Here is a 22142-nt window from a genome sequence, read left to right as displayed (position 1 = left end):
TTTGGTTTTGAATATTACTATACAGATGCCTATATGGATGACGAAACATGAAATGAGTAATTGAAGAGTTAGGTTTGGAGGCAGCTTCACCTTGAAAAGATCTGTCTTCTGCTGCTTAACAACTATTCACTTTATGCAAATTAATTTAGTCTTAAAATTTCTTTGAAATTTTTTGGATTATTAAGTATTTTTTCATGGTTTTTAGATGCTTTCACTTAATTTACATATGCTTTCTGAATTTGAATGATATTGCAAATTAGTTCGTAGTAATAATTCCTCTTTTATTTGTATACAATTAAATTTTCATAATTTTTAATTTAAATTTAAACTTGCTTTAAATTAGCTTTATACGAATGATAGAATATTTGTTAGCATCATTAATGTATATAATAAACTTCATTATGCGTTGTTATATATATTGATATATATGTCTACATAGACTAATAGATATTTTTCAAGCGCTGTTTGTAGGAGGCCTCGTTATTTCGAATTTTATATTGGTTGAATTTTTTTTTCTTCCATTTCGTTGAACTTAAGCTCCAGAGAGCTTCCTGAAGAAGCAGGAACACATAATTAAAGGTTACAACTACTCAAAAAAACATTTCTAAATTTTAAAAAGGAATTTTATAGAAACATCAGTATAAAATGCAATGCCTCGAAGATTTGATTTATTTTTTAAACAGAAAATATGTTCAGTTTTGAAGAGTAAACTTAAAATATATATGCGGAATCAATTTCATTCAACTCGCATTACTTCAATATTGAAGGAGGGAATCAAAATAGAGAGATATTTATCTCCACTTTATATCTCAAAAGGATATTTCCCAAAATACGTTTTTTTCTTTTCAAAGCAATTACATGTTTCATTTCATTTAAAAAATTTTTATTTCTATTTAATTATTTACTTTTTCCTTTTTCTTTCCTTTCTATAGTAAAGCCTAGAAAATGTATTCGAATTTAGATATAATACTGAAGAAATAAATTGCATCCTTACCTGTTTTTTGTCTTCCGTATTTTATTTTCCTCGGATTAAAAAATCAAAACCGGTAACATAATTTTTATATGCTTTCTAACTCTCGTAAATTTAAAACTACATTCTGTACGAATGTATTCGTAAAGAGCTTCTAGCATGTCCAGAACACTGAAATGCATTTCAAAATTTTGTACCTTCTAGACGATCACGAATATTTCTCAAATATATTTTTATTTATTCATTAGACTGCAAGTAAAAATTTCTTTCTCAAGTCTGCAGTAGAATGAATTTATAATTCTAGTTTATTATGTAATATTGGACTAAATGAAATTACAGAAATCTGACACTAATGTTTTATTCAAAACATGCTAAAAATATATTTGCCAGTGATAATAAATAAATCAGTTAAAAATGTACTTTTCAAATATTTGAAACTTAATCTGATTAAAAGTTTGCAATTAAAATCCTGGATTTTGAATGAAATTAGAGGAATTCGGAAACTTAAAAGAATTACCATACGCACAGTTTTTAATACATAACATGAAACGCATTAAAGAATATTTAAAAATTTCTTACATAAAAGTGATCAGACTTCCAAACTTTCTCTACGCTAAGCATTAGTTGTACAGAGTTGTTATTTCTTTAAGATACTCCGTAAGGTGATATAAAATTATGGTTTTCTTTTAACTTTTTTATAATAGAAATTTTCTCTTTGAGTTTTTCTTTGAGACAAAAATGGCAGAGGATTATTACGAGTAGGTTTTGTTATTTTATCAAGTTTGTATTCATTTCACATAAGCAATGGCAATCAGCTTACCTTTATTTTAGAAACTGGGATATGAATTTTACGGCTTTAAAAAAGAGGGAGAGAATACTGCAATTAACAAGCTTTTGAAGCCAGGAAATTTTGCCCAACCTTCTGTTATCTCAAAGAATTGTGTAAATAATACTAAAACATCTTGTTGCAATTATTTGAAAGTTTTAGCTGACTTTATTTATTTCATTACTTAATGCATTCAAGATAGTCGTTCGCTAAGTTCTCGCGTAGTAGATTTAAAAGCACAGCCATATTGTTCTTACTTTATTCAAAATGTATAATGTACGGGACACAAATTGAAATACGTTTTATGCAAAAATGGAATATATATTTTCATTCAATTGTAGAGACATTAGGTATTCTTTGAAAGCAGGAAAGATGAAAAATATGCAACGCCTTCACGCCTTCGCCTTGAATCGAACCGCGGACCTCTGGAATACGCGCCCAGCGTGCAGATCACCACACCCCGAAGGCATGACAAGAAGGTGGGAGAAATACCTTATAGAATAATAGCGTGATCATGAAAATCTTAGTTAAACTAAACCAAGTGTGTTTGTTTTATATTACATTTTTTATATTATTTTATTGTTTTATATATATTTTATATAACTATTTGTAAATATTTCTTTTAAAAATATGAAGTTTAAAAATATGATATGAGTTTAAAAATATGGATGAATTTCAAAAAATGTTTATTTTAAATTGTTTATTATTTATTTTGAAAATGCTGAAAAATTCGCATGAAAATTTTAACTCATATCTTTTTGTCTTTCAGTCCAGTTCTTGGATTTAGGAAAACGTAATGGTAAGTTTATTACGTTACCCATATATTACTTAATACCTATATACCAATTATTTTATATTACTCCAGGTTTCGAGCTTAATAAATCAGGAATTTAATGCCAGAGCACTAAAACTTCTGAATGCTCAGCTTAAAAAAAAAATTAATTCTTATCACTACCAAATCTGAATTACTATTACACTTTAATCTGAAAATTTTTTTTAATTTTAAATCTTAATCCTGTAGAATACTGTATGATAATAAATTAGCTAAAATTAACTAAAATTAGTTAGAGTGAAAGTATTTAAGATACCTTTTTAGTTATAAATGTATTTTTAAAGTTTAGATGACGTATCTGTACGAAAATCATGCATTTGGGAAAAGGGACCTTATTCACAATAGTTCATCATGATGTTGCATTTTCTTAGCTTTATATAGTACTTACATTTTTATCTCTGTCCTTTAATATACGTATATAGAGAGAGACCATATAAATATGCCTTAACAATGATAAATTTGTACAGTAGATATTCACTGTGCTTTTATTGATATCCTACATTATGGAATAAAGAATTATCTATCCAAAGCCTGAAAACTTAGCAAATAATCTTCAATTAATATAGTATTAATGATATTATTTCTTCTTGCTTTACATTTATAATTGCTTATTAATTTTTTCATAAATAACACGCATAAAATTTTAATAATATTAAAACAATTTATAAGGAAATATTTGCATAACATCGAAAACAAGTATGAAAGTTACATTAAAGAACAAATATAAAGGGAAAAAAGTAAGTAGTAATAATACCTTTCTTCGCTTTTTCATGGCATGAAGTGATGTAAAACTTCTTTACTACTTCTTATAGCCCTCTCTTATAATCTTATGCGCCAATTTACTCTCAGAATACGGCTTTTTATTCGATGTTTTTAAGTGTTCTTAACTAATTTAATATCTTAGAATTATTTCTGTTAGGCGTTTCAAAAATGTAAACATAATATTTATTTCCTTAAGTTTTGATCCTATTATTATAGTTTCATTTACATATTTTCTTAAAATAAAATAGAAAATGTTATGGAAAACCAAACTCAAGTATAAAACTGTAAATTTTTACAAAGGCCTTTGACTACAAAATGACTGTTTATTAAAATATCCATTACGCTTTAATGAGCTAAAATTGCTCAATATTTCTGTATGAAAAATTCGCAGATATATTCTTAATAAATATTTGCAAGAAGATAAAGATTTCATACTAAACGCACGTTCTATAAACTTTTAAAATTGTATCCGTAAATATCTAGAACTTATTAAACCTGTCAAATTCACTGTACATAAATTAAGAAAAAGTCCTGACCGCTCGTCGGAATTTGGTAGAGTCTTCTCCAAATTTGGACTCATGCTGAGTCGGCATATTATACGAAAAATGTTCTCGATTGCTTTATTAATATAAACGGAGAGCAAGTGATATTTCTAGATGGATCATTATTTCTAGTTCCAAGTATGAGCAGAGAATCGAAACGCAGTAAGGATTGAGCTCTAAAGTTTCATGAAAGTTATTTTTCTCACTGCGTTCTCAAGTTTTCGTTTTATGCTTTTTCCTCTATGTAATGATTTTTGATAAAAAAAAAATATTTGTACAAAGTACTTCTGCACATGAAATGCTTTCTTAAACAGAAAATCATTATACATTTGTAGAGACATTAGGTATTTTTTGGAAGCAGCCAAGATGAAAACTGAGCAATCCCCTTCGCTGGGAATCGAACCACGGACCTTTCGAAATACCGGCTCAGCGTGCAGAACCACTACACCACGAAGGCACGCTAGGAAGGCGGGAGAAATACCTTATATACTCCCCCTTTAAAAAGGCGACTGAGGATTTTTTAGGGGACCCAGTCGCCAAATCCTGGGTGAGGAGAATCATCATGCAACACCCTTTTAGTTCAGGCGCCACTGTAGAGACATTAGTTTTTTGGGGGGAGCAGGCAAGATGAAAAATGAGCAAACGCTTTCGCCGGGAATCGAAACACGGGCCTCTGGAAATACCGGCCCAGCGTGCAGAACCACTACACCACGAAGGCGGGAGAAATACCTTATACATTTATAAAGTCATCACACAGATATAAAATCATCACATTAACTTAAGTATAATGTTATCATTAAATTTCAACAAAATCCTCATATGTTGCTTTTGTAGACCATGATTTTCTGATTTCTGTTTAACTACTAGATATCAATGCATCAAAATCGTTATTTTGAAGAATCCGCTACTATCTAACTTTTCTTCAAACGCGTTTTCAGTCTTTCTAGTTAGTTATATTCATCAAACGGCCCTAATATGGGAGTAAATATTAATAGTTCTAACCTAGGGTTTGCATTAAAAAATATTTTGTAACCTTTATTAATTAAAATCTAATTAAATGTAATGCTAATCATTAGCAGTGTTCGAATGATTAAAACCACAGGATGCTGGGAGTTCGACACGGGCTCGATCCCAGGCGAATGAGTTGGCTGCGTAGTTGCTTTTAGTGGTTTTGAATATGAACCAAGTTTCCATACGAAGTCCTTCACGAAGGACGTGTGTTGTATCATGCATGGTTCAGCCTATAAATACATTTTTTACCTATTGAGTACTGTAGTCCACAATGCAGTGCGAATTTTCTCTGGAGTATTTCTTACCTTCTCAATTAAAAACCGTACTTTCTGAATCAAATCTGTGCGTGGTATTCTGGTAGACAACGACGTAACTATAACGGTGCAGAAACTTTCGGAATAAAAGTGTATTATTAGTTAGGGTATTAGTGAGCAATATTCCACTTATGATGTTAGAGGCATATTTATAGCGTCGCGCCAGTCGCAATCTCGAGGAGCCTCGCGTTGTAAGGGGCCTTCAAATTAATAAACAATTTTAAGAAAGTATAAATCATTCTGTGTTTTAAGACGAGGATTCTCCAATAGTTTTGGCAAGGTGAGGACCCATTTCAGAAATCTGCGAGTGGATATTAATAAACACTATTTGTGTATTTAATTCAGTCCCGTGATCTCAAAAATATTCGATTGCAAAAACATTTAGTGAGATTTTGTATTTTGATGCTTTCATGATACGAAAAGTAATTATCAGATATGTGGAGGGACTGACATTTAACGCCTGAAAAGATACCCCCCTTAATCCTGCATTAGCTTTCTAGATAAGGTGCTTACTCTCATACTCAGTCAGAGGATTCATTAAAGACGAACGTGGGAAAAAATATCGTGACCGTAAAATTAATACGAAGAAATCGTCCAGAACACTTGAGAAATTTATAAACAGAATATTATTACAAGGGCTTCAAAGCATTCCGTCAGAAATATTATCGGTAATATCGCAATAGCATTTAAAAAAATGGTTTACTGAATATTGCTTATAAAACGGGCTAATGAAAAGCTATCGAAAGTGTTTCCAAAACGCTAAAGAACGCAAATGAAGATTATTACAATAATAAAAGCTATGATTGAAGAATTTTGCTTGATTACTGCGCTAGTCAATGAATTAGGTTTTAATAAGACCTTTGAATATGACTTTAACTTACTAAGAACATTAATTTTTGTAACAAATAGATGTATTTCTCCATTAAGACTAATGAAATTTGAACTTAAATATTTTGAAATAAACACAGAAATGACAATCAAAAGCAAAGCCAGTTGGAGGTATGAAAGCTAAATTATTGTTTGAGAGAATAATCCTTGATTAACAATGCTGTTAGCTTAATCGTAATAAATAGATTCATAAAACCTTTTGAGCTGAGATTCTTTAATTTCAATCCATAACTTTCAAGCAATCTATTTATTGCATTCAAATCAATAACAATTCTAAGATTTCGTTAAAGAAAAGACGCTATGGAAATTTGCAAGACAATCGAAAATGAAAAATGCAAGTGCAAAAAAATTATTAAACGAGCATACACTTGTAAGCATCATCTCCACACTTATCTCAGTCAGTGTCATAAACAGACTTCCTAAACAGCCTTCGTATATTTACCATAACTAAATAACTAACCAACTAACCTTAAATATACAAATTTCTGAAAGTTAATAAGTGTTTTAATACACATTTATATACAAAAGTATTGTTATACCCGCATTTTCAAATAAGTACTTAAAATTGTTGTGAATTAAAAGTGGATGTAATGCATGCATTAACACATATAAGGAAAACAAATTCTCATGAAGTTTTGATTTTGAGCAGTTGCAGCAACAATTAATCCCAAGATAAAATATTTTGAATACTTCTTTAATTTTTTAATAATGAAATTTCAAGGAATGGCGGTCATTTAATTTTTAATAATTAAATGTCAGGTAATTGGTAAAATTAATTCAGTTAATAAAGAGCTTCGTTAAATCAGTCTTATATTATTCTTTTATTTTAGGATTAATTAATTAAATCTTCTGCATTAATACAATAATTATCTTGTGATTTCTCCGTCATTCTCTATAAGCTACATACACTACGGAGGGGAAGGGCAGTTCTGTATCTCCCGTTCTACTGGGCCGATTGACGAAATTCAAACTGCGTTTTCATGTCTCGAAAGCGCGACTTAGGATGTATATTAGATTTATATATAGCATTATTCTAACATAGGTATTTTATCACAAAATCGGACTTTTTCTGAAATGACATGGAAAGTTTTTTCCATATTTCGATTCTACGACTCATTATGCCTAAATATTAAATTTCGTACAATTTGGTGCGAAATTTACGGAGACATTTAAAAATTTATCTTGGCCCATTTTTTTCGGTTTGCGCCAAGAATAATTTACTTAGCGAACTTAATTCATAGCAACCTATTTTTTTTTCATTGCAGACAAGAGGAAAAAAGGTCATCGTTCATACTTTCAAACAATTTTAACAAAGTGCTTAAACCACATTTGGCGTTATTATCACTCCAATAAAACTGCCAAATTTCAAAACGCGCCAATATGTAAATTCATGTATGTCTTAGAAAGTTTTGAATAGAAAACTTAAATTTTTCTAGGTGTGTCTAGAAATACATTTACTTTAAGATGATGATAAAAATTTTAGTTCTCGGAATATGTATAAAAAATATTTTAAAATACAAATTTTTAAAATAAATCATAAAAAGTGTGCGATTATATTTGGATTAAGCCTAAATTTCGAATTCTGGATGAAAGAAGGAATCAAGTAAGTTTAATAAAAAAAAAAGAGCTATGTATATCAAATTCAATTAACATCGAGGAGCTAAACTTTTGAGAGCTAATTTTATCAGGTTCAATGTTTCTTCTAACCTTCTTCGGAAACATACAATGACCTGACTAGAACAGAGAGCTTACTAAAGCTATGTTCACTAATTGTAGTAAGTAGACAGGATACAGACGAAGGGTATACAAAACCCTTTATTTTTTTTCTTTATATACAATGACTTCCGTACTTCGGAATACAATGACCCTCCACTCGGGGTCTAACTTAAAAGATATCAAAATAAAACTAAACTCTAATTTAACTTTAGAATAAGATTGGCCTTATAATAACAGGAAGCGTATGTAGCACAGAGACTGTGAACACTACAATACGTTTAATTTATCAAGAGGATTAAAACCTCTAGCCTGGAAGGCAAAGTAGCAACTGCGTAACTTCTAAGGTAAGCGGCCTGCTTCGAACTCACGGCTTCCTCTCCTCTGCTTGGCAAAAAGGCCACACTTAAATACTTGGCGTTCGCCAGACAACTTTGCATAAACTCCTTCACGCTTATAATTCTGGCCGGAAGTAGAAAATAAGAAGTGATAGTAAAGATTTAAAATAAAATAAACGTTAGTAAAACTTAAGATCCTTACATACTTCCCGCCAGAGTTAATTAGTTTGAAACTGAGGTCTAAAACGACCTTGTTGAAAACTTTTAGCTCTAGAAACTAACGCGAGGCCAAACTTTTACAAACATAACTTAGCTAGACACTAGAAAATTTTAAAAGAAAGAAATTTGTTACAATAGCAGCTCCCGGAATATACAACAATCTTTTTTCTTTTTCATCTGTACTGCATCAAAACAGGAGCTTTATTCAATTCTGGTTCCTTCCAGAGATCTGGAAGGAAAACTAGTTTAATGAAATGTTACAGAATGACATTGCAAATAACATATAGAATATACTTTTCTTAACATTCTTATTTCATTCATGACTATTTTAATTATCTCTCCCCGTGCTCTCTGACATGTGTTGTAAAAACACCAAACACGAATGTGTTTCTGTCTATGTGTTCAACACTTCCTCCTACAATCAAAACACTAATGTGTTAAAATTCAACATACGAGACCTCTTAACACACCCTAATTTCAACTCTAGACCCTGAGGTACTATTCTGAAAGTGGCTAACTCTAAAGTGTAGCGTCAGAGAGCCTAACTACATCATTCAACCTTTAACACATATTCACCATGATTTAATCTTTACAGTCACACGAATAACAAATTTTTTAACATTACTTTCACTTTTACCATATCACGGTATTTCTAAACATTCAAAATAACAGTTCACATGTATACAAGAACATATCAAGATGCCGTTAATTTTACACATTTGAAAACATACATTAGTAGTACATTGTTAACTTCTATTCTTTTCAAAGCAAGTGCCAATTCTTTCTACATTGAAATAATACTACATTTCAAAAAGTCTTTCAAACTAAAACTTCTTTCTTGTTAGAATGTTTTAAATAAAATTTATACAATAACTTTTTACAATATTTAAGTCTTTATACAACGCTATTATACATCAACTTTAGTTTTACGCGCGAGTAATTGAAAAACATAATAAGAAAATCGGTCACAACTCATTTCTCGCCCTTTTGGCGATAAAGGTACACCTCGCATGAGGTAAAACTTCTTGATATCTGCCACTTGCAGTAAGAATGAAAGATTAACTTAAGTTTGTAAAGTAACATAAAATTTTACTTATCTTTGTAATATTCAGACATCCTTTTCTGGGCCCAGTCTTTAAAGGTGCTGCAGACCGTAGCTTGGTTGATCCTCCTTCTTGTACGGGCTCGCCCTTCAGTGCTTTCCTCTGGAAGCTTCCGTTTTTCACCACTACGGCCACCCTTGAACATCTTCCTTCTGTCCTCTGCTTGTGGTCTTGGCCGTTTGAAGGCAGCTGGTCTTGGTGGAACCGGGAAACTTCTGTCGTGATCCTGCTTGGACCTCGTTGTTGGCCGTTCAAATTTTTCTTGTACTTTTTCCTCCGCCGCTGATGGCCCTTCCGCAGTTCGGCGACTTTTGCTGCGGAGAGTTCTGTCGGATGAGTCAATCTTCCGTTTCACAGCCGGGTTATAGTTGCCGTCCTTTCTCCCGGTCTTTTCCACATACGTCGTCCTTCTCCCTTCTTCATTCTGGGGGTGTTCGTGAACTCTGTTTTTTGGACGGTGGAACGGCTTCTTTTTCTTTGTACCTTCAATTTTTCCGCGGGGCAATTTTCTTTTCACTTGCTTCTGTCTCTCATTGGCTTGCCCTTGTACTTGTCGTTTTCCCACCTCTTGTACTTGTACTTGTGCAGGAACTTGTACCTGCGGTGTCTGCCGTCCCGGATCCTGCAAAAGATCTGAAAAGATTTGCATTTTATTACGGTCATAGAATGGTTTTATCTGGTCAATGTTTGCGGAACAGGTTTCACCATTTCTTGCCTTTAATACTACAACAGCGTGAGTTATTTTTTCTATAACATATGGTCCTTCAAAGCGTGGGAAAAATTTGGCAGTTTTATCTTCTGGTGCTGAAGAAACTGAATGCTTAATTTTTAGTACTTCATCCCCTACTTTATAAGTTACTCCCCGTCGTTTCAAGTCATAATAGAATTTTTGTTTTCTTTGTGCTACTTCTGTATTCTTTTTTGCTTCTTTTATTAGTTTTTCTATATCACCCATTTTAAATTCTGGGGCTCTTTGTTGCACATAAAATAGTTTATCTAACGGTGTTATAATCTTTCTGCCTAGAAATAACTCAGCAGGAGTTTTTCCCGTTGTATCATGTTTTGCGGTCCTAAGGGCGAAAGCAAATTCATTGACATAGTTATCCCAGCTTTTATGAAAATTTTTAACATAACTACGGATAATTTTCACTATATTTCTGTTGACCCGTTCCGCTATATTTGATTGCGGCCGATACGGGACCATTTTTAAATGACGTATGCCCAGTTTTTGGCACATGTCTTCAAATATATTACTTACAAATTGAGGACCATTATCCGATATAACTTTTAGGGGCGCCCCGTATTTTAAAATATATTTATTTAAAATAGAATCGGTAACTAATTTCGCGGAGGCTCGTTTTAAGGGAACAATTTCGGTCCATTTACTAAAATGATCAACTATAACAAGGAGATAGCGACTTTTGTTTAACTGACTTTTTGGGAAAGGGCCCAATAAATCGATGCCGATTATTTCATTTGGAAATTCGGATTTAATACTATTTAGAAACCCGGCCGGGCGGAAATTAATATAATTAACGGCTTGACATGTTGGGCAGGACTGGACATACGCCCTTGTTAACTTTTGCAGTTCAGGAAAGTAGACTGCCTCGCGTACGCGTTGAGTAGTTTTTCGAATACCAGCATGAGAAGCTAAAGGGCTGTCATGGAGCTCTTGCAGGATATTTAATCTAAGACTAGCTGGGATAACAGGTCGAAATTCGTTGTTGGAATTCGTAGTTTTTGTATAAAATAATAGACCATCTATTAGTTCGTAATGGGCCGCCCTATTTCTTATCGCCACAATATCTTGGTGGCTAAAATTTTCAGGATCCTTCAAATACTCATAAATACTTCCAAACTCAGGATCCTTACCCAGTTCGGTTATTACAGTTTCTCGGGAATTTATTGTACACGCTGTCAGCATTGCAACTTTTACGGTATTACCCTGTTCGTCTAATTTAATTCGTGACAGGGCATCTGCTACGATATTTTCCTTTCCGGGGGTATGCTTGATTACCAGATTATATTCTTGCAGCTTGAGTGCCCATCTTATTAACCTTGGGGATAAATTTTTTCCAGAGTACAATCTAGTTACCGCCGCATGATCAGAATATACTGTTATCGGCGCCTTTCCAAAATAGACTCGGAACTTTTGCACTGCTAACAGAACTGCAAGTGCCTCTCTCTCGGTCGCGGAATAGTTTCTTTGTGTTTGATTTAAAGTTCGGCTAAAAAATGCTACTGGCTGCTGATTTTGCGAAAGTACCGCTCCTACCGCATAATCCGAAGCATCCGCTGAAATTTCTAAATTTTCATCCTTTTCAGGAAATTTCAACACAGGGGCTTGCGTTAATGCTTGTTTTAATTTTTCGAAAGCACTATTGGCTTCGGCCGTCCACGAGAATCTTGCCTTTTTCCTTTTTAATTTTAACAATGGCTCAGCGATAGCCGCAAAATCTTTTATAAAGGACCTATAATATGAACAAAGTCCTAGAAAAGAAGAGAGCTTCTTTGCCGTGTTTGGAGTCGGATACTTTTGTACAGCGATTATTTTTGATTCATCTGTCTCGATCCCTTTTTGCGATATTTTGTAACCTAAATATTTTAATTCAGGGGCTGCAAATTTGCATTTTTCGACATTAACTTTTAGACCGGCCTCATTTAATAAAGAAAACACCTGTCTTAAATCCTGTACATGTTGGTCTAGATTATCACTAGTAATAATGATATCGTCTAAATAGATAAATGTGGACTTTCCAAGAACAGGTCTTAACACAATGTCCATGCATCGCTGAAATGTTGCTGGGGCGCCTGAAAGGCCAAACGGCATTCGCAAAAATGCATAAGTGCCAGACTTGGTTATAAAAGCAGTCTTAGGCACGTCCTCAGGCCTGATCCCTATTTGAAAATAACCATTCGTTAAGTCTAAAGTTGTCATAAATTTGGTTGATTTTATGTTCCTTAAAATTTCTTCTATAATCGGTAACGGATATACCGGATATTTCGTTATGGAATTTAATTTACGGTAATCAATAGCGAATCTCCACCTTTTTGGATGCTCCAAAGGATAATCATTATTTTTCTTACATAAAACCACCGGACTAGCATAACTACTTGAGATAGGCGTTACGATCTTTTTACGTAGCATATCGGTAATATGCCATTCTATAATTTTTTCCTTATTCTTATCATACCGGTATGGTTTTTGACGAACCGGCAATGCATCTCCGGTGTCAATACTATGGTTAGTAACCTGGGTAAATCCTGGAATATCACTAAATAAGGAAGCAAATTCACTTACCACTTGTCGGATTCTATCTTGCTCGTCGTTAGGCAGGTGGTCGAGATTTAACCTTGGCGGTTCAACCTTTTCTACACGCACTGGTTTCATCGTCAGCTTAAGAGACGCTTCATTAAAATCCAGTGTAGCTTGTGCGTCTGAAAGAAAGTCTATTCCTAGTATTAAGTGTGCTTGCAAATTCTTTACTATAAAAAACATCACCTTTACTTGTTCGTCCTTGATACGGATGTACAAAGGTACTTTACCTACGCACTTACATTGTTCTCCTTGCGCCGCTAATACTGTTGTATTATCCGCATTATATATGCGGTATTTGCGAAAATACTTTCTAAAAAAGACTTCTGCCACACAGGAACACTGCGCGCCGGTATCCAGGAGTGCGGTGGCCGGGATATTATTTACCAAGACTTCAATCTTCGGAAGAGTTAAATTTTTCACCATTACTGTATTTAACTTGTAGGAAGAGGGGTTTTCGTGGCCTTCGGATTTCCGCACCCTCTCGTCAGCAGAAATCCGTTTTAGTTTAAATTATTTTTTCTTTCGGTGCTTTCCTTCTTTCTCCACTGGCCTTGAGACTTTTTTTCTGGGTTGCTATTGAACTGTCGACGTTCGCCGGCTGTTTTTGAATGCTCGGGTTTCCTTGCCCACTGATTCGCTTTTTCTCCGTAGCCATGTGCTTGAGTTTGCTGTAGTCTTGGCGTACCAAATTGGTTTCGCTGTTGATATTGGCGTCTTCTTTCGACGTCCGCCGTTCTTCTACTTTCAAACTGGATTGCTAGCTCAAATAATTTTTCCAGTGTAGTCGGATTTCTCAATTCAATAAAGTCTTGCACTTGGGGTAGTAACCTCGGCAAAATCACTTGAATTATTTCAGGATCCGGACGGTTTCCATACAAGAGCTTGAAAACGTGAATTTTTCTTAAAATAAACCTGGAGAGGTTTTCCATTCTTTGTTGATATATACTGAAAAGTTCTGTTTCTAATTTCGCACGATCCCTTACAACAGGGAAGGCTTTTAGTAGGGCAGTCTTGAAATTTTCGTAGGTATAGGTGGGACTTCCTGCTTGACCCAAGAGACTTCTGCCGATACATTTGAACCAGTTAAGCGCTTGGCCCCTCAAAGCGCTGGTAGCTAAGGTAACTTTTTGAAACTCGTGCACGGGGTAGAGCATGAAGTGGTCATCCAATTTTTCCAAAAAACTGGTTACCTGTGAGTGTCCATTAAACGTTGCTTCTGGTTTCATCGAAGCGCGCATGGTCTGGACAATATACCCAAATCCTTCCAGGGCGGCAGCTGGCATTTCTGGATTCTGAGCTGTTTCTGCAGGCAGCACAGGTTCTTCTTGAAACTCGGCCATGGTTATTCTTCGTCGGGCGCCACTATCAGGTTCAATGTTTCTTCTAACCTTCTTCGGAAACATACAATGACCTGACTAGAACAGAGAGCTTACTAAAGCTATGTTCACTAATTGTAGTAAGTAGACAGGATACAGACGAAGGGTATACAAAACCCTTTATTTTTTTTCTTTATATACAATGACTTCCGTACTTCGGAATACAATGACCCTCCACTCGGGGTCTAACTTAAAAGATATCAAAATAAAACTAAACTCTAATTTAACTTTAGAATAAGATTGGCCTTATAATAACAGGAAGCGTATGTAGCACAGAGACTGTGAACACTACAATACGTTTAATTTATCAAGAGGATTAAAACCTCTAGCCTGGAAGGCAAAGTAGCAACTGCGTAACTTCTAAGGTAAGCGGCCTGCTTCGAACTCACGGCTTCCTCTCCTCTGCTTGGCAAAAAGGCCACACTTAAATACTTGGCGTTCGCCAGACAACTTTGCATAAACTCCTTCACGCTTATAATTCTGGCCGGAAGTAGAAAATAAGAAGTGATAGTAAAGATTTAAAATAAAATAAACGTTAGTAAAACTTAAGATCCTTACAATTTTTTTTAAAAAAACTACTCCTGCGATTTTTACAAAACTTGGCAGTTTGGCATAATTTGAGTAGTAGAATATGGAAAACAGTTGGCATGTAATTTCAGAAAAGTCCGATTTTATGTCAAAATACCTATATTAGAACAATGCCATATATAAATCTAATACATATCCTAAGTCGCGCTTTCGAGACATGAAAAACGCAAGTTGAATTTCGTCAATCGGCCCAGTAGAACGGAAGATACCTAACTGCATGAAAAATGGCACTTATCCATCGAAAAGCTAAAAAAAATATCCTAACATTCAAACAGATTTTAATTACTACCACTTCTAAAACAAAATAAAGCAGAGCTAATAATGCACTTGTTAAACATTTGAAGGATAAAACTGCCAAATTCTTGAAAACTGTTGCACGTAACTTCTATTAAAAGCTTTCTTTCAAATTTTTACATCACATTTTATGAGCTTGCATAAATCATTTAGTTGATGCTTTAATGCATTATCGAAAGAAGCATATTTTCTTTTATATAATGTAATACGAATTCGTTAAATACGTATTTCAAAAAGGACAAAAATTGTTTTAATAATTTAATTTTTTTTTCAGTTTTCTAATATTAAAATCAATTTGTTTAGTTACCAAACTTCACTCAATACATAGTTACAAAACTTTAGATTCGATTTGCTTGTTATGTCTTCTTGCATGGCTAGGCGAGTTAGGCTTTTGTAGATAATTGTAGTTAAGGTTGCCTGAGTATCGGTGTGTTAAAGGTCGTGTGCTTCTTGTAAAATCGGGAAACAAAACAGGATCATCAGTGTAAAGTTCATGTGAAAGAGCAACGTAAGTACATGCAATCTTGTGTAATTAGTTTATGCTATTGTTTTCTTTCATTGCAGGAAACGTCCTTTTTTTTTCATTCTCTTTGCTGTGAATGCAACGACAAAACGATTCACATGGATCTATTTTCATTCTTCAAAAGGTGATATCAATAAAATGACAAAGTGCAAACTTCACAATTTAAACTTAGGTTATAAAATGAGAACATATCTAAATAATAAATATTTAAGAACACTGTACTATTACTAACAGTCATACGAATTTTCTAAAAAGCTGCAAATTATTTGAAATGAGATATTCATAAAATAGATAAAAAAGCGATTACTCATTTTGGATAAAAAGTTATGGATTAAAAGGCAAAATTACCTGGGGATAAACATTTATTCTCACCAGTTTATTATGCACGTAACCTCTGCAACAGTATGTTATGTACGTTCTAAATTTAAATAAATTTCGCTAAAATTTTTGTACATTTCTGTGGCAAAATTCTGGTAAAAGAACATTATCCAAAGCATAATATTTTCCCCTTTGCTTAAATCTAAAACTGGAGGAGGAATAATTCATGTTATTTATTATTCACACAAATTTCTAAAGTAATGCAATAGTCTAATATTATAATTAATTAATTTTTATTCTTAAGTTTAAATAAAAGTAGGAAAATGGCTATTTTAAATCAGATACGATATTTAGATGTGTACATGTGAATACCAGAGCATTCGTGTATTGTATCTGGTAAATGCAAGAAGCGAGAAAAGCTTAGTAACCTATTAAGGTTAAATAATTATATTTCATTGATTTATCCTTTACATTTTTTTTTTGGCTTCGAACTGTACAGTATCGCGATGGGAAGGAAAATTGTTTTAATACTCATATTATAGAAAGCTAGCTTTTTCTCTTACTTTACAAAAAAAAGTTCTAACAAGGAGCGCAGAGAATTTGTTCGTTGGAAAGAAAGCATGAATCTGGTCCGTTTGGGCGATACTTCTGCTATAAAAAAAGAAAACTAAAAAGTAAAAAAAAATATATGCAGGGTACAGTTTTAAAAGTTTAGAATGCTGCTTCCTAATAATTTTAATTAATTTTGATAGAATCAGATAAAGTTTAAATTCAATTAGCCTTCCTAGAATGAAATGCGTTGTAAGATATCTCAAGTCTTTTACACAGCTTTAACAGAAGTCGATACATCTGAAATCAACGAATAGCTATAATTTGCCGACATTCAATTTAGAATATTGATTTAAATTCGATTAGAAAAAAAATTTCAAAACTCCATACCAAAATTTCTTCTACTTACAGGGTTAATGGTGGTTTTTTCACGTTTTGTCCGTTCTTATTTTACTCTTGTGATCCCTGTAAGCCAGGGTTGGTTTAGTTATGAAACATATCCATAGTTCTTCTTACCACCTTTATTTTAATGAAGAAAGTAGTTTTAAGAAATTATCACTAGCAAGTTATAGTGTCGAATCTTCTTTACACGTAATATTCAGCTGAAATATTGTAGCATCCGAAAGAGCTTAATTTTGGATAATTGGTTGAGGAGTGTAAAATCTGAACGAGAGTAAACTCAAAGCAACTGTCACTTGTATTAATTTAGCTTAATTCGTAGGTGAGAAATCCCTAATTTAGATTAGATCCTTTTCTTTTTCCCAAAAGTTTTTGCGTCATTAAATGCTTGATATTTTTAGCAAATAATTCGAAAGGAATTAATATAACGCGTGAATAATTAAAATCAGCCACTTATTATAACCCTCCATTAAAACCTGGTTTCTTTCAGAAAAAAAATAAGACCAAAATCAGATAACTACTTTCAAAACACTGATAAGTTTTCGCTAACTATTCATATAGAATGCAAATTTGGCTTGCTGTCTGAAATGCAATTTTACGACATATTTATAACCACCTTACGAAAAAGGGCTCTCAAACACTTGCAGCGCCATCTCGCAACAGAAATTGTTACTAACTGTGTAGGCATTATCTTTCAAGCAATTCTGATCCTCTGCCAATATTTTGTGTTAAAATCAAGCGATGCAAAGGCCTGACAATGTGATCCTCGTTGAAATACAGTTTATCAAGTTGAGGAAATCTAAACGACGGAAAGCGGGGAGAGGGAAAAAAATAATAAGTAAAATAACCTGAAAAGGGGAAAAAATCCCCCACTGGCGATTTCGTATTTATAGAAAAATTAAATTTGAAATTTTTTTCTTAAATTTTATTTCTCCTATATTGGAGCTGAAAGTAATACATATGAAGTTCGTTAAATCTTGTTATGAAAAGCATAAATATTTAGTAGTATCAATTTCACATTATTCGCACTGAAACATTCTTTAATTTTAATTAAATGAAACCTTTTTTATAGAGAATGTTCTGTAACACTTTATAAGTTCTTTTACATTTTACCACTGGTAAGATTTCATCCTCCTACTGAATTTCTGTTATTTCGCTAAATGTTTTGTTAATTTTTTAAATTATCGTTCAGTGAAGTATCTTATTTCATATATGGCATAATAAATTTGCAAAATTATTGAATTTTTAACACTCTTATTTTAACGTACAAAGTCATGAAATATCCTCACATATGTAATTCAGCAGATCCCTTAAATTTTTAAGCATTCTGATGAGAGTCCTATAAGGTGTTTTTCGAATTACATTAAAGAAGTTTGGTATTATATGATTTGCCTTTTTAACGAAAATGTAATAATCTCAAAGTATTGAAAATACGAACTATTCGACTTATTCTGCACGTCAGTATTAAGCGGAAATGATGCCGCCCCGGAAGTCAGTACGTAATAGAACAATAGATGACGTATGAGGAAAACAATGCATTCAACTCTCTGATATGCCAGCATCGGCATCTTAGATCACCTGACACTCGGAAGTGACGTAGGCATGTTGAATAATTCATTATTTTTTCATAGTTATGCTTTTTGTTGCAGAGGCATTTATTCCTTCAGAGTTTCTTTTTTGTGACAGCAATCAAGGTTGCCAGAATTTTTTCAATGAAATTAGGCGAGGCATCGAAAAGTCGCACATGACTTCAGAGTTCACGTGATTTTGATGACGTTATAGTTATCTATGTTCACATGACCTCGGACGTCATCACATATTCGATCTATTGGCTCTGTAAGTTACGGACTGTAAGTTGATTCGCAACCATTTTAATTATACGTTTTAGTTTTGACAAAAATTTTTGAAACCATAGTGCTAATTATTTATTGTTTAAACTTTCATTCATTTCTTTCTTGTAATTAATTATCAGGTTAATTTAGGTTTTTATTTTAAAGTTAATTTATTCATTTCCTCGCGTTTGGATTGTTAGAGGCTTTCGTACTAATTGAGTTAAAAAGTTCTACTTTCTAATTCGTTATTTTTTGTTTTATTTTTATTGTTAATACTTTTCAATGAATTTTTCCGTTCTGGTTGGTTTACTTACTATGTAACTTTACCAGATTCTGATTAATAATAAAATCCTCATTATTTTATTCATTTATTTTTTTCTTTGTGTATGTTGTTTCCTTGAAAATTTATTTTGCTCTGACTTTTAAGTAATCCCAATTATTTAGTTCTTAGCAATATTATAATCAGAAGAATGAATTGCAATGCTTTCTCTGTTCGAGAATCCATCAGATGACGCCCAGTTACAGATCATTCGTTATGACCGCAGAAATGGGGGAAAAAACAAAATTTATAGAGCAATAGAATCATCAATATTAGTATTAAGGTGCTTAACTGTTTTACCCTTTTCCAATAGTTTTCAGTTTATTACTACTGTTTTTACGAAATTCGTTCGTATATTAATGATACAAATACAGTACAGTATTTTCTCCCTGAATTCAAAAAAAAAATTAACTTGCCCTTTACACAGACGACAAACAACTCGAGTACACATTGTTTTCCACAATAGTTTTAGCATCAGTTTTTGAAATTATATATATCATCTTTATATATTATTACGAATTTTGTACGTATATAAATCATTTTGTTGAAATTATATGTAAAATCGTAGTATCTCTTGTATCATATAACATGAAATGCCTCCAGAGAGCTAAGCCTCGCCGAAAAAATAAAATTAGCAGGTCCATTTAACATTGAGGTGTTGGTGTCTGTGACTAATTTTTGTCAGCAGATTTGGCGAGAAATCTTTAAAAGTTGCCAAACTTAGCGACATTTAGGTTCTTGTGTAACTGAATTTGTGTAATTCCTGAATTTGAATCCGGCCCTATTTAAATCGTAACTATATATGCCTTCAGGTAATTTCGGGTAAGCTTAGGTAATGGAAACTTCCCTGGAAGAAACTATGTAATTGCGGAGAGAGTATCAGTCCTCAAATGTTACTTTCAGAGTTGAGTTCGGAGTATTGAGAGATTTCCTTTACCTTTTAGATGTGTTTTGCGTTGGTTGTGTTTAACGCTCTTAATAGTTTGAAGACTAACTACTGATTGTGATACTGAGAAGAACTGCACAAGAAATTTTCTGTAAAATTTTAGAAAAGTGTATATTTTGAGAAAATAAATTTTATTAGGTTTTCATCGGCTCAGTGTGCATTCAGTCCATTACGAATTCCTATGTGCGTAACAATATATATATAAAATCTCCCCTACCTAAGCAGAATTTTTAGCATGGGAAAGAGAAAAATTAATAACTTATATGTTAGATAAGTAAATAAATTGTTGTCCTTTGCACTTAATATTTAATTTTTTGATGCACTTAATATTGTTTTTTTTACAGAATTTTAAAGCGTAAAAAATGATGTCTTGGAAATTTATAGATTGAGATAGTTATTCCAATTATTAACATAGATTCATATCTTAACTTCTAAAGTTTTGACTCTCTTTTCTTAGACAGTATGTATCAGTTCTAGAAATATTTCATTTTAAAATTAATCTAACATTTGAAATAAATTATATTATAGAACAGACACAGTGAATATTCTCTAAGACTCATGATGCCAGATAATTTTGTTTTTCTGTAGAGGAAACTGTTTTATAGAGCTAACTTAAATTTATGTTGTTATAAATAGAGACCATTTTTAGAAGTGATTGCCTCGAAAGAAATTACTGTTGTCATATTCCAATGTGCTGTGAAGGTATCTAATCTGATGTCATTGAAAAATAAGTTTTTCGTATCGAATTATTATATTTTGTTCGATTCTTTAATTAATTCTGATAAAATATTTCTTCATTTTTAAATAACTAAAATAAAATATATTACATAACGAATTATAATAGCATACCTGTTTAATTTGCTATTCAATACTTAGAAAGGAAAAAAATCTTAAAAATGCGCATATTTTATTTTACAGTCATTTAAAATATAATTTAATTTAATAGGCCTTCATCGTCCTGTTCATTTTTCTGGTCTGTTATTTTCATTTCTTTCTTTTTTATAAATATTTGAGCTACATATATGTAACATTGTACAAAGAGAGTACATGCAACATGATGAAAAGTAAGTACCGGTTTATTTATCTTCCAATGACATTCTCTTTCGAAATATCAAATCTAGAGATTCAAACACGTTCTATTTTGATGTTTGGTTTTGGTTGAAATGATTCTTAAAAACACTCTTTCTACAGTTTCATTGCTTATTGGCAAACTTTAAATATTAAGTAAAGTTGTCGATCAAGCAAGGTAAAACACCAGTGACTGGAGCTGAAAACTTTGCACCTGCAATATAACCTCAGAATTTTCAGATGCCAACTTCTGTTTAAGCTTAAATAAACTATTTTTTATTTATTTATTATAAATTTATTGTGGTAGATGCATTATTTTAACATACAAGCGTATAAGCGTTTTACGATAAATAAAAAAAAAAAAAAAACATTTTTAAGTCGCAAAAAGTAGCACAAGAAAATTATGTAGTACAGAAATTTCGCAAAATCGCACGCACATAAATGTTAATCGCACATCAAATTTAGTCGAAGATCTGTGGTTCAATTTCCAACAAACCCTGCTTCCTTCTCCAATAAAAAAACCTCTACAAAGATACAATTAAGCCAAGCTCAAATTTATTCAAACTCCTTTCTTTGACACTTCAGAAATCTACCTCCACCTTCAAACTAGTAATTCCCGGCTTTTTTTCTGCTACCGTTATTCAAGCATTACGTGAGACATTTATTTAAGAATTATTATTTTTGCACAAACATTCTCCAGTTAATGTGTAATTCGTGCATGATGCACCCAATAAATGACTGGCATCGCGTGGCATTATGATAGACAGACAAATATACAATAAATCTAAGTTTGACAATCACTGTATAAATTACAGTTTTCCTTTTAGTAACTGATGATTAAGTTGTAACAGAACACAAAAATTTTATCGAATTATTTGCGACTTCAGTACGTACGTTGCTCATGAAAACACAATAATGGAACTGCAGAAACTAGAATAGTATGTTCCAGACCTTTTAGCATTATCTACATTCATATACTTTACATAAAAAGAAATGAGGAAAGCAAGAAGAGGTTAAAAAAATAATCGAATAATAATAACTAAGTAAATATAATTATTATTAATAATAAATTAATGAATAATTCTAAGCATTT

At 32.5% G+C, this 22142-nt stretch overlaps 1 protein-coding gene across 9 annotated transcripts in view; it reads left to right on the top strand.

The window, feature by feature from the left end:
- Positions 1-22142, top strand: part of LOC118192271 (atrial natriuretic peptide-converting enzyme-like) — a 1449396-nt gene that overhangs the window by 1242312 nt on the left and 184942 nt on the right. For all 9 annotated transcript variants that reach the window (XM_085809975.1, XM_085809976.1, XM_085809972.1 and 6 more), the window contains one exon: positions 2566-2595. In XM_085809975.1, the coding sequence (XP_085666101.1) occupies positions 2566-2595 (30 nt within the window). The remainder of the gene's footprint in view (positions 1-2565; positions 2596-22142) is intronic.

This window comes from Stegodyphus dumicola, chromosome X2 (genome assembly GCF_044657685.1).
Source record: "Stegodyphus dumicola isolate Sdum_Otavi_A_Nest chromosome X2, ASM4465768v1".
NCBI classification, from domain to species: domain Eukaryota; kingdom Metazoa; phylum Arthropoda; class Arachnida; order Araneae; family Eresidae; genus Stegodyphus; species Stegodyphus dumicola.
This window is presented reverse-complemented; position numbering and strand designations above follow the sequence as displayed.